This window comes from Arabidopsis thaliana, chromosome 4 (genome assembly GCF_000001735.4).
Source record: "Arabidopsis thaliana chromosome 4, partial sequence".
Classification (NCBI taxonomy): domain Eukaryota; kingdom Viridiplantae; phylum Streptophyta; class Magnoliopsida; order Brassicales; family Brassicaceae; genus Arabidopsis; species Arabidopsis thaliana.
The window spans coordinates 15,737,916-15,751,253 of record NC_003075.7 but is presented as its reverse complement, the minus strand read 5'-3'; the positions used below and the strand labels follow the sequence as shown (position 1 = coordinate 15,751,253).

The 13,338-nt window shown below is 37.9% G+C and overlaps 2 protein-coding genes across 8 annotated transcripts; both read right to left on the bottom strand.

Moving 5' to 3' along the window:
- Window positions 1-391: 391 nt before the first annotated feature.
- On the bottom strand, window positions 392-9,253 carry AT4G32640 (Sec23/Sec24 protein transport family protein). 2 transcript variants are annotated; one of them, NM_001125629.5, is made up of 25 exons: window positions 9,015-9,253; window positions 7,739-8,639; window positions 7,192-7,416; window positions 7,000-7,074; window positions 6,789-6,887; window positions 6,523-6,634; window positions 6,084-6,211; window positions 5,639-5,758; window positions 5,166-5,246; window positions 4,991-5,068; window positions 4,740-4,832; window positions 4,336-4,390; window positions 4,091-4,167; window positions 3,933-4,004; window positions 3,720-3,803; window positions 3,494-3,613; window positions 3,329-3,397; window positions 2,963-3,004; window positions 2,730-2,868; window positions 2,484-2,648; window positions 1,859-2,004; window positions 1,587-1,766; window positions 1,294-1,382; window positions 1,164-1,195; window positions 392-936 (listed from the first exon to the last, which is right to left on the bottom strand). In NM_001125629.5, exons 2-25 carry the CDS (start codon window positions 8,591-8,593, stop codon window positions 830-832), a joined length of 3,243 nt encoding a protein of 1,080 aa, NP_001119101.5. In that variant the 5' UTR covers window positions 8,594-8,639; window positions 9,015-9,253; the 3' UTR covers window positions 392-829. The 2 variants fall into 2 exon arrangements, with proteins under 2 accessions (NP_001119101.5, NP_194990.5); NM_119416.8 differs by having other exon boundaries at window positions 7,739-8,646; window positions 9,015-9,252.
- Window positions 9,254-9,512: 259 nt separating this feature from the next.
- AT4G32630 (ArfGap/RecO-like zinc finger domain-containing protein) lies at window positions 9,513-13,336 on the bottom strand. Of its 6 annotated transcripts, none has more exons than NM_001342163.1 (14): window positions 13,186-13,336; window positions 12,853-13,019; window positions 12,691-12,752; window positions 12,469-12,556; window positions 12,331-12,392; window positions 12,152-12,239; window positions 11,615-12,028; window positions 11,115-11,534; window positions 10,781-10,903; window positions 10,606-10,701; window positions 10,449-10,535; window positions 10,176-10,353; window positions 10,050-10,098; window positions 9,513-9,971 (listed from the first exon to the last, which is right to left on the bottom strand). In NM_001342163.1, the coding sequence occupies exons 2-14, from the start codon at window positions 12,937-12,939 to the stop codon at window positions 9,842-9,844; spliced, it is 1,884 nt and encodes a 627-aa protein (NP_001328873.1). In that variant the 5' UTR covers window positions 12,940-13,019; window positions 13,186-13,336; the 3' UTR covers window positions 9,513-9,841. The 6 variants fall into 6 exon arrangements, with proteins under 6 accessions (NP_001328873.1, NP_001320115.1, NP_001119100.1 ...); NM_001342162.1 differs by having other exon boundaries at window positions 12,853-12,992; window positions 13,191-13,333; NM_001125628.4 differs by having other exon boundaries at window positions 10,449-10,538; window positions 12,853-12,992; window positions 13,093-13,286.
- Between the last annotated feature and the right edge of the window lie 2 nt (window positions 13,337-13,338).

Here is a 13,338-nt window from a genome sequence, read left to right as displayed (position 1 = left end):
AACAAAAGTACCATTGTTGCATACATTTTAGCATTTTCTCTTATTACTGAAACAATTCTCTTTAAAACATTTGCATCAACGGCTACTTATAAAGTAACTAAAAACCATAAAAGCAGTGAACACTGGAGAAGATTGACCTATCAATAATGGTGATGATCATTCTCAAATAGGGGGTCTCCTGTTCGATATTCGTCATTGGATGGCAAAACTATCCAACGTCACTCTTCTCCACGTCAATCGTGAACGAAATAGTGCTGCAGATAAGATGGCTCAATATGTTTTGTCTACTACTACTCTGTATCAGTCTTTTATTGTTCCTCCTCGTTTCTTACTCTCTTATTTGTATCAACCTTATACAATCTAATAAAGTTGTAGTAGTAGTTGTTAAAAAAAAAAGAAAATAACAATTATTTCATATTTTACACTGCATTGTACATCAAAGACTTTTATTTGTATATTCGGTAACAACCAACAAAAAAAAAAGTATTTGAAAGGAAATTCTTAGTTCGAAACTCAAATAACACAAAAAAATAACCATACAAAAAAGATTAGCTAAGGACTCTTTTGTATAATTCTTTATAGTAAAAAAAAAAAAAAAGACAAAACAACAGTGGAGACTATTATCTAAGTACAACTTTAAAATGTCGTGAAGCTTCTCAAGTTGAAGTAGTCTATGCTCTCTTTTCCTTCAAACAAGAAGAAAACTTCTCAAGCAGCCATAAGACCGATGCCCTTTCCCCTTCTGCTATGCTTTTCTACCGCAAATTCCGAACATGACACAGATGCAGATGGGAGGAAACTTCTGTAAGGACTCCTAGAAAACAGAGGATCAGTTCATTTTTAGCTGGATTTGGCGATGGACTTGCACGAGAAACTCCACATACGACGGGCCGCTTGCTGTCCTGTCCTCTACCATATACGAGAGAAACAACATTCCTGAAAAGTACCAAATATCATAAGAACAAATCAGCATCGACAAGGTTCTATGAAATCAACACCGAGTAAGCAAAAATAAATGTTCATTTCGCAAAATAATATTAGATGACAGGATCTAAGCTGTTACTATTAACGTAAGACTGATAATGTCGCAAACAAGAAAAGATAAATAACATGTATCCTTTGTAGTTAGTGCTAAGATTTGGAATCCGTCCATTATTACTCACCTGATGGTTCTCCCTTCTTGCACAATTTTATTCTGAGTAGATAAAACATAAAGACATTGGAAGGATTAGAGGCTGGAAAAGGTTCAGTTAGGAAATAAAAAAGACAGATACTGAGATTTTTGCTAGATACCTTAGGTAAGAACATCTTTGCCTCCTTATTTCATTCACCGCATCATTGAATTTCTTTGATAACTGATTATCATACTGCTGCAGCACAAACTATAAAGAAAACACAGGTTACATTGCTTAGCAGGCTTCAAAAATTCCAGAAAAGTGATTTCTTCTCTTATGGTATCAATAATATGATGAAACAATCACAACAGTCATATATGGATCGTGTATTAAAATAATATAAAAGTTAGATTCTGTCGCTATTTAATCATGTTACAATTCCATCTACTAATGAAGAGAAATATTGATTACCTGGTTAGGAATTTCAGCAGCTGAAGAAACAGCAAAAAGTTTCTGCAGAATATCAGAGTCTACTGATTCGCCAACAAATAGTAGACCGTCTTCACCATTCTCAAGAAAATAAACTCCCTCATTGCTAATGTGTTCACTTGACAATGGGATTGGAGGAGGAAGGACCGATCCCTCAGTGTCCTGATAGATTAAAAAGTAAGAATAATCAAAACTTTCACAAACTGTATATTTAAGTCTTCAGAGATATATTAAAAAAAAGTAGCCCATCACACCTTCACATCAAGGTCGTGAACAGAAATCATTCTCGGATAAACCAATGGGATTGCCAAAGGAGTAGAAAGGGAAGACACATAGTTGATCCAGAATGATCGATCATCAATTCTTCCATCCGTCCTTAAACCCACACTTTTGGTCAATGCTGAGGAGGACCCATGTAAAAGGAAATAACAACAAATCAAATTCTATTTTCTGTAAATCCATTCCTGAGAAGCTATATGATCCTGACAAGACCCATGCGGTATGTTTCATTTCATACTCAGTATATATAAGAGAAACAAAAACAGATAGCGACTAGCGAGTAGCACAATTAGTACTTGTAATTCACACTGAACAGGTTTCCAAACATCTGGAGAAATTAAGGTATCTAACATGCTGCTAGTATGGTAGGTACCAAATATGCTACAGTGTCTTCACGGAGGCCACATGTAATTACCACAAAGATAGCAGAAAACGAAAACAACTGTCATTTAATATCTCTTAGAAGTAAGCATGCATAGCAGGTGAAAACACAATATATTCACTTCTAATATCAAGATAAGGGATGGGAAACAATTTGCAAAGAGAACCTAACGGTGTGTAAAATTAACTTAAAATTTGACAAAAGTCACAAAGAAATACCGAGAGTGTATAATGGAAATAGCTTGAGCGCCTCGGGAAGAATAAGTTGTCCAGATGATGTCACTGTAGCACAAAATTTACGGTAGGCATAGAGTGCATTTATGCAACTATTAGTTGCTTGCTCCTTTACCAGTGGAAGTGCCTTCGAAGGAATTTCATTAGCCGCTACATAAAAAACATCCCAATAATTGTTACATAATCATAACACGGATAGCAGTAGAATCAAAACTGAAAACAGTGACCTACCTTGTTTCAGCATACAAGCAAATTGAGAATCTAAGTCAGCTGCGCGAAACAAATTACTGAGCATGTTTGTACAGGAGAGTGATAATGTGGTAACCCTAATTCTTCTTTCTCCATATATTGTAGTATACAGAAGGGCGCACTAAAAACGACACAGAACAAACATAGAATAACATCATTTTAAATGGGACAAAGTACCAACATTTTTTCGCAAGGTACATAAATGCAAAATATACCTGGAAAGCACATTCCGCTCCATCTTGTAGTTTGTCATCATGCTTTAACGGTTACCATTACGGCTTTGTCACAGTCAATCTGCATTGGCATATGGCAATCAAGGTTTGTCAAGAGTAAAAAGAGTTTATACCATAGTGAATCTCTTTGTAAACTTGCAGCAACAATTATGTGTTTTCCTATAACTAACATTGTGTTAGCTTAAGCAGCAGAGCAGCTGAATCGTATCTATCCATAATTCCAGATTCAACAACTTTCACTAGGGACCACATACAGAGATATGTTTCAATGATATTGACAAGAACTCAGTAGACACACAATGCAAACCAAAACTAATTAGTGGGAAAATTTAAAGAGGATCCACTCACCGCTGGTAGATCAATGTCAGTTGGAATGCGTTTGCAGAAATTCCCAGAGTATTCTTGCACTTGAATACCCTACAATAAATGGAAACGATGGTTTACAGAAAATTAGCCTTAAGCTGGAGTTAACAGAATAATGCATGAAGAGAACCCTCTACCGCAAAAACATACCTGGCTGCATCTGACTCGCATGACAGCCTCAAAACCCTGTGGCCTAGTAATATTCCATTTAAGATCATTGTAAAGCTTGGGAGGATCTGAGAGAGCTGAGAAAGGGTAATAACAATACACCTGGAAAAAATAGTTAAAAGATTGAAATCGTAAGTGCGGCAAAACCTAGACATCAAGCTCAACATGGTTTCGATAATCAGAAAGGGTAAGGAATATTGGAAATTACCTGTCCTCCAGTAGTTCTTGGAATAACGGAAATTGAAGCCATGTCAACATAGGCCTGAGTTGTGATAAATATATCTACACAGACCTGAGACATTTATGGATGGCTTAGACATGGACGAACTATTGCAATGAAGAAAGAATGATACATTGTAGATTACTGATACGCAGATGGAAAGATTATCAGTTAAATTCGAACATAATTCTATTGGTATACCTGGTATTCAGCAAATTCAATAGCCATGGTCTTTAGAGTTTTGTCTGCTGGTTGTAGTAATTTATGGGCCTCCTGAAATAAAAAGAATTGCAGGACAATTTAATATTTTGCAATGAACCAGTATATTCTTTTGAAAAAAAAGAAAGAAGCATGTTTACCTTTTCACCAGCAGACATATTAGCTCTCCCTTCGGCCTCTCTAGAAGAAAGTGCTCCAACACCAACAGAACACAAAACTATGGAAAAGATGGTAATCATATCAGTTACGTTATAGAGGTACTGAGCAGTATGCTTCTAATAAATCAATAATTTTCAATGTGCATCGATAGATTCTAGGTGACTTGGAAGCACATGCATCAATATACCCTAATATATAAAATGCCCAAATATAGTGAGCATCATACTTGATTGAAATACCATAAGCTTCCCTCCTTTGCTCTTCATCGCCAAGAAAGCAGCCTAGAGAAAAGGAGTTGTTAGACACGAAAGTCAAACATGCTGAGACTAGTAGATATTATCCTCGGCATTTTTCCCAAAAACTAAAATAGGATTCATTAGAAATGATCTCAGCACAAAACACATGTGAGCTTGGCAACATCGGTAAATTAACCTGAAATGACACTTCATTGATTGCTTCAAACCGGATTATAAAATTTATCATTTTACGCCATGCAATGATGATTGAAACCATTAAACAAGTTGACAAAGGTCTAATGCTGACTAAACAACGAACTCATGAAATCAAGAAGGCCATCAAATGTGCCAAACTTCTACTTGTATTGCGTATGCATCTTTAGCAATTCCGTACCTTAACTGCTGCACCAAAAGCAGATTCAGGAATTTTACTTTCCTGAAACATCGTTGGGATACTATCCAGCAAAAGCTCTAGGTGTTGACGGCACTGAACTCCCATCAATATAAAATAAATACAAAAAGTATGAGAAAGAAATTACGATAACCAATCTTAATAATAGTAGCCAGCTTATACGACACATTGACAAACAAGGGAAAAACTAATCAGGAAGTACCCAAATAGAAAACAAATGACCCAGAACTGACCTCAGATAGCTGAACTACAACATCTGTTTCTAAAGGTGTATAGACATCTTGTACATCAGGGACAATGAGCATCAATGGCTGCACAATGAGCATCAAACATCTTGTAGATCTCGTTTTTTATTTTTTCCATCCAACAATTACAAAAGAAGAAAAAAAACTAGTGCAAACAAATCACCTGCTGCAGTGCACGTTTCAAATTATAGAAGTGGATTGTTGAGTCAAATGTAGCAATCCCAACAAATGTCCTAGGACCTTCCTGAAAACGAATACAGAAAAAAAATTAATTGTCTAATGGCGATACAAAATAAGAATTATAAAGCCATTGGTAACATAACCATACCATAACAAAAGTTCACAGTCTCACTAAAGATAAGGACAAGGTACACACGCTAAGAGATATGCAGCAGAAGCTACTCTCTAAATTATTCAGATATGAACACCTTAGTATGCAAAGGGGTGATGCATGTAACAAGCAAATTTAAACTATCACTAAAAACCTCAAAAGGTTTGGACAGGGACTGTTACTTAATTTCAAATACCACCAAAATAGTAAAAAAGTCTTCAGACACGTGTAAACCAAATAGATATTCAGAACAGGGTGGATATAACTGAATGTTTTGGAAAGTTGGAAATGGCGAAAAAACTTACAGGAAGGTCTGAAAGTACTTGCTGGATTGCATTGCAAGCAGCGGCAGTAGCACCTGTTTGTATCGCATTCATTGAGACATCAATGAGGAAAAAATATACTGCTGGCATTGGATCCCGTACCTACCAGAAAAGATAATGACTTAAATTTCCATCCATTCCCGACATGTCTGATCATCAACTTCTCCCAAAACGACGTTAATATTAATATCTTAGCTAGAAAGGTAATCTAGGTGGTAGTTCAATAGATCAACAGTACAGTATGTATAGAGAAACCGTTGACCACAGTAGTAATAGGTTAAAATTTTCGGGAAAACACAAAATCAGAGGACAGAACACTTGTCAAATACAATGGTAGATTCCAGACCACATAAAATAAATTGGCATCTTATGTAGCAACAAAACAAAAGAATTTTACATTTATAAGCAGAAAGTCTCACAAACTAACCATGTATTCTTTTGTAGCAACAAACTCAACGGTTCCCCTACACAGCTCAGGTCTTTCATCAACATCCCTACGTCTACCATCTGGACCCAGATTACAGTGATAGTCACGGGGAGTCTCATCAGTGTATCCTGTGCAAAAGAAAGTTGATGAGGAAATGGATCACAAAGCTTCCCACATCAACGAACTCCCAAGAGAATACAACAATAACAATATATAAGCATCTCTCTTAAACAAAATCATATCACCACCTTCCACAATTAGGTGAAATCCAGATTGACAGAAGAAATCTTTAAATACGGGAAGGTTAAGCACAAAAATGTTAGTGTACGCTTCTAGCTTGGAATATTCAATTATTTCATAACTTGATACATACTATTGCAGTTACATAGCTATAACTTCAGATTTTGTAGCTTGCATAACTGAAAACAGTAACATTTACCACAGAAATTACAGATGAACTTCCTTCCTTGGTCAATGAACTTCATGAAAGGATTTATGTAACCCTTACAGCGTGAACATCGAACAGGCCCACCCTCACCAAAGTCCACAACCTGCACCATAGTATAGTAAGATGTAAATGAAAACGTGTAAGTCAAAGATACTCGTTTATGCGATCAATAAGACCAAATTGGTAAATGCAAATACTAATAGGAATAGCATAGAAACCGAATGCCCACATGCTTTGTTTTGTCAGACAAGGCTTACTTGTATAGGCTCTTCAGATGGATGAGAAAGCGCCAGCGGTTGGACCATCAACGCCAGTTGCATTCCAGATGTAGATAGAAGATCAACTGTACATGGGATCTATTACGAAAAAGGGAAAAAGGTATCAAGTTCCTAAGAATCAAGGAATACAATGAGAAAATATTGAACGGAAACACATCCGACTATAGAATAATTCATGCTTCATTGCTACCTGATTGATGGTACACCTCATGTAACGGGGACTACAATTTCCGGTGTCTCGAACAACATAATCACTAGTAGCAGGCTTGAAAAAATAGAAGAGAAAATCAGGAAAGGATATAGCAGTTCGACAAAACCCCCAAACAAAAGATATGGCATCTCAGACTAATGTCCGAATTGAAATCTGATCATGTATACATACCGGGGGAGGATTAGCCTGATTACTCTGGCGAGTTTCAAATACAGTTGGGCTGGAGCTTGAACCTGGCCTTGGGATTTGATTAGGATCAATTCTTGAGGGTCCAGGAACAGTGGCACCAGGTTGGCCCATGGCAGTGGGTATGTTGGTCATCGACTGATTTGGCAAAGGACCCATCCCATATCTTGGTGGTTGCATTTGACCAGGAAAGCCTAGAGGTGGGGCAACCTACTAACATTCAAATTTGAAGACCATCAGAATCTGCCACACAAAGGAAATACATCAAGTGAAAAGATTTTGCTTAACAATAAAAAAGGGAGCCACAAGCTAAAGCGCTACATTAATTGTTGCTTAATTAATCAGATAAAAGAATCCTGCCAATGCCAGTTCAAATCTTTCACGGTCAAAATATTCCAAAGATCGGTCAACTAGTATGGTCCTATCTGCTGAATGAATAAAAATACACATCTACATGTTTTCATCATTCCATACATAGGATTCACAAAAGTTACATAGCAAGAATATATACCATAACCGTATCTCGACATACCTGCGCTGATGGTGGACCATAAGGCAAGCCTGATACCGCTGGCCTGCCATGAGGGGCTCCAGGAAAGGTTGCTGGTGGGGGCATTGAAGGAGCAGTAAACGGAGTTAATGGTGGATTTCCGGAAAGAGAATGTGAACCTAGTGGCTGCGGAGGAGTCCGAGCGTAAGGTGCTGAAGGAGGCCGCACATAGGGTGCCTGTGGAGTTGTAACAGCAGCACCGGGGAACTGGGTTCCCCTCGGAAATCCCCCTGAACCAACCATTTGATGCCCATTACTGACTGGACCACCAATCATGCCTGAGGGAGGCATAGACATGCCAGATCCGACAGGTGGAGGTGAACCAAATGCCATTGGGCGAGATCCTGGAGGAGGACCTGCAGCTACACTACCTGATGGACCAAAAGCTGGAAAACCACTAGAAGAGGCGGCAGGCTGCGCCACTGGTCCTCCAGGCATTGAAGGTCTAGACCCAAATGATGGCTGACGAGAAGGTGGACCAGTGGGTCTGTTCAAGGGTACATTTGACTGAAACCCAGCTGGTTGTGATACAGGAGGCGGACCACCTGGTCTCGCCATGCCAGCTGGAGGTCCAGGCCGGGACATGGGTGAAGGCCCACGTTGCGGAGCTCCATAAGAAGGGGATTGCTGAGGGAAAGGCTGTGGTGACTGACCAAAAGGAGGAGGTGGTCTAGGACCTGAGCCAGGCATCATCGGAGGTGGTCGATTCAAGCTCAAGTTCTGCATATTGTCGGCTAAAGCATTTGAGTTCCCTTGTGAACCCGGGTAGAAATTAGGTGGCCCGGAATTTTGCTGGCTGTTGGGTCTAGGTGCCCCTGGAGGCACAGGAGCAACCATGCTTGGATACGAGATGGAGATCAAATCCTAAAACTTCCTCCACAATCTAAAGTCTTGCGAAAATCAACAAATTCAAGTAATCAATCAGCAAATGCCACAATTAAAGAAATTGAAGATAAAAACACTGACACACTAACAATGATCCGATCAATCACACAGACTTGGTGGCAGTAACTACACAACTTCTTCTTAGAAACAACAAATACAATTGAAGACAATAATTATCCATCCAAAGACAAGATTTTTTATTCCTTCAGAACATAAAGACCCTATCAAGACCATAAACAAAGGAGACGAATCTAGAAAACTTCATCAATGGTAATAAACTAATAAATCAGGAAACCGAAATCTGATCTAAAGGAGAAAAAACAAAAAAGGCAAGAATCTCAAAAGGGTCTATCGAGAAAATTGAAACACGTACCCGAATTGAGCTAAAGCGACGAAATTCTTAAGATTTGACTGATAGCGATCCGAGAATATTGATAGAAGCTCAGATCTATGGAACAGAGTGAGAAAGAGAGACACAGCGACAGCGACGACGGTTAACGGCGTCGGTGTCTGTCACAGGATTCAGACGACTGATAAAAACTAAAATTTTGTTGTCCGTAAGAGAAGACAGAAAATTCACATTGCAAAATTTCAACAAAATGCAAGGGTACATGAATAAAAAACGTTGAAGAGTTGGAACTTAGAAAAAAAAGAGTTATCAATTTGACTGTAGTAAACCAGACTCATTCACACGTCAAGTTTGGTTCAATCGAATGCTAGAATTTTTTTGGTATTGTTATGTCAAAAATATACAAAATTTATTCAATTTTATTTTCTTGTTAAAACGCCATTAAATATCTTTAAGTTTATGCGCAAATTGTATATTTAATAAGTATAAGAATGATATGAACTTTTAAAATATATATTAATTGAAATTGTGATACTAGTTTGCGTAGTTAATTATAACTTTGTAAGAAATATTTGTTTTGTTGTTTACAACTTACAATACACTTAACACATGCACACTAAAATCTGATTGTCAAATGGCCAATAGAACAAGCTCTGTAGATAAATTACATAAGTTCTATAATCTTTTTATTACAAAGTAATATCTTTCCACATCAATGTTCATTTGATCAATTAGCAAATAGTAGATGATTGAAACCTCTGTTTCATCGTCAAGCAAGTCATGTTTTAGAAGGATTATACGAAATCTCATCCCATTTCCGTAATCAGAAAACTTCTGCATTAAGCTGTTTCTCATTCAAAGGGATTTCCTCTGGATACATAAGCATTTGGGTTTGCAGAAGGATATCCATTGTTTGCTTGATGAAATGTATGTACTCCGTTGAACGTATTTCCTTCTGTACCAAGACCACTATACTCTTGCCTTTGCACACCAAAATCAATTTAGAGTCAAGAACCATTCAGTGAACACTAATTAAGAAGAGTCAGAGTATGTATGTACCTGAATGATGGGGACATATTCACCTGTGATTGCTGCCCCATTAGTGCACCTGTTCACCAGATTTCAACTCTTAGAATATAAACTCCAACCACTGAAAACAGTCTTTTTACATAAATTTCGTCTCACCAGGGGAAAGATGGGATGCAAGAGCTGGAGAGTTTGGGGATAAAGCGGTTGCATGAAAAGGTGACTGAGAGGTCATCAGTCCAATGGAATCTGCAGCTGGACTTGAAGAATCTGAATACCCTATTGGAGATGACACGTGAGGTAAGCCTCCTCCTTGCACATATGCCATAGTAGGAAACTGTAAAAGACATAGAAAAGAGAAAGGAACTGAGTATATATATATATTCATTTTCATCATATATACTATCAGGAAATTAACTCTAGGATTCATACTTGTGGTGTTTGGTTTGGAGCTGTATCATCATAGCTAAGATCAAAGGGATTTGCTGCTTTTGCTGTATATGTTAAGGCTCCCATAGCCTGCTAAGAAAAAGGACATATATCAGCATAAAACCAGATGCTGTAATAATTATGTCAATGGAACATATACCACAGGATATTGATAATATTGCATGCCATATCCCATGCCATGATGTTGACCATGAACTTGCTGAGGGGCAAATGAGAAGCCTCCAGTGAAAAGGTCCTGCCAATGGTTAGATTCTTATGATCAGAGATTCCCAAAAGAGTATCCAAATTTCTGTTATAAGAGAAGGGTTCGTTACCTCAGGAAGCGCCTTTCTTATGCTAGATTGTGTCTCATCATCTTGATGATGCTCAGATCCAACTCCATGAGCATAATCTGTGATAGCCAGTGTTGTCTGTTCCATAGAGAAATCTGATGGTCCCTTAGATGATATATGTAGATGCCACATGTGTTTGCAAAGGGTTAGCACATGAAGAGAACAAGTTTTATTGAAACTATAGTCTTTTCTTCTTTTTCAAAGTCTGTAAATGATCCGGTTACATCTACTGTTACTAACAGTTGATGCAGCTTAAACTCCTGAATTCAAGAAAATATTTGTAAATGTGTGTTTAAAAACTGCTACAGAGACCAACCTGGTTATTTGCAAGTGTAGCCGTCTCTTTTGTATTTAAGTTATCAGGAGCAACAGGTACCACTGGACCTGAAGAACCGGAATGAGCATGTGCAGTTGTTGGTGATGTGGCAAAAGAGGTAACACTGTCTGGTATTCCTGGCATTGTCTGGGTCCCGAGGTTAACTGCGGTATAGTTTTCAGTAGAGGAAATATCACTTGTGTTCCATAGTTCATAGTTGTTTGTTCCAGGGACAACAGAAGGAACAGAGGATCCAAACAACAAAGCTTCCAAAGAATTAGGAGCTGGCTCCTCAGTGGTCTTTAGAGATGCAGGAATTTCACTTGAATTCTTAATAATGCCTTCATCAGATAGTTCTGAAACTGGTACATCATCAATTAAACTTCTAGGAATTTCCATTTTCTCAGATGATGCAGTCATCTGCAAAATGCAACTTGTTCACATATTAACTCTAGACAAAATGCATAAAACAAAATGCAATAGATATAACTGTAGATTACCTGATTATTCACTGGATCCTTCTTTTTCTCAACTTTTACAATATTGAGTTCGCTGGTATGGCGTACAATGGGAAAGCTTGGCATGTCTTTGTTACTTGAGAGGTCAAGTGATTTGGAGCTTCCTCTTGAATCTTTACGTGCATCATATCTCTTAACACTCCCATCGTCTCTAAACCTATCATCGACTATCTCAAAGCGAATAGGACTCTTTGGTAAACCTCTAGACCTTGGATTATGCGTAACATGTTGTTGTTTATGGTTCTTGTCATCAAAATAAAACCTTAGAGATTCACTTCCACTCCTCCCAGCAGCACTAGATCTTTCGATGTCAGATTTATCCACAGAGTGTAAACTTCTAGATCCGAGAACATGTGCACTGGTCTTCTTACTTTCCCTGTAATCTTCTGTGACATCCTAAACATTGTAACATATAATGTTGTCCCAAAATGAGTTGCAACACTTAGCTTCAGGTTTGGCTAATTAAGCTGAATCAAGAAAAAGGTAAATGTAATGAAGCAAGTAAGAAAAGCAGTTTACCGATTTCTGCTGTGAGATCTTGTCACTGCTACTGTATCTTTTGTCCACATAAACACTCCTGATGAAATCTCGGAGCTTGAAAATATTACTGAACAAAAAGAAAGAAAACTGAGGTCAACATATAAAAATTTTGCTACTCCTAGTGTTAACTTGGCTGAGATTAATAAATGTCCAAGAACCTGCGATCGGGGTAACCATCACGGTGAGCATCCCATTCTTTAAAATAAATTTGTCTGGCTCGCTGCAGAGAACACAATGAAAGTTTACAGTACTAGAAGATGGATGATTGAGACAAAATGAGAAGCTCAATATCAAACCTCGTTTCCTCCTGCGCGAAGTGCACTAACTTCGTCTGCTGTGAACTTGGCCATTGATACAGATTTAACACGATGTGTGAATTCTCGGCTGCAAATATATACAAAAAGAAACACATGCATGATATGTAATTTGGACCAACACTTGCAAGTACCAGAGTTTTTCCTTGGATTGATAGAGAAATCAAAAGAAGAAAAATGAAAGGAGAAGAGGAAAAGACTTACTGGATTCCGCTGCAGTTAACGCAGACAAAAGTCCAGAAAGTTGAGCATACATATTGTGGACCCTGCAAAGATTCACATGTTAGACAACAATGAGCTATTCAGATGGATCATTGGCTCCAACAAATGAATGTACGTATGATCAGCTAAAAATGTTGTACCAACCAGACTATTGCAATTGATGCATCTCCGGTTCTCAGGAAGCTTCAATAAACTCCGGATAGCCTTTTCGGTTCGCTCGTCTTCCTTCATTCTTGGAAAAATGCCTCTCTCATGAAGAAAAACAATATCTCAAATGAGAAATCCTATCAAAGAGCAATGTCATCATTTACCTGAGAAGAAATTACTATCTTAAGCCAAAAACATTGAGGTTATTCTCGTGCATCTTTAAATCCTTAATCTTACGTTACATGCGAGAAACATGGGAAATTTTAAGCTTCAAGCCCCTGATGCTCTAAAATGTTCAAACAAACAAAAAAAAAAAGAGAAGAGAAAAACCTTACAAAAAGAAGAGGAACCAGTCGAAGAAGAGAATTTGGGGTGGAAAGAATGATGAGAAAGAACTTCTCTCAGGAGGTTGTCCAAGATATGACAAATTTAGGAAATAAGTAACAGAGAGATCATGAAGCCAGCAAACGAATGAGACATCTT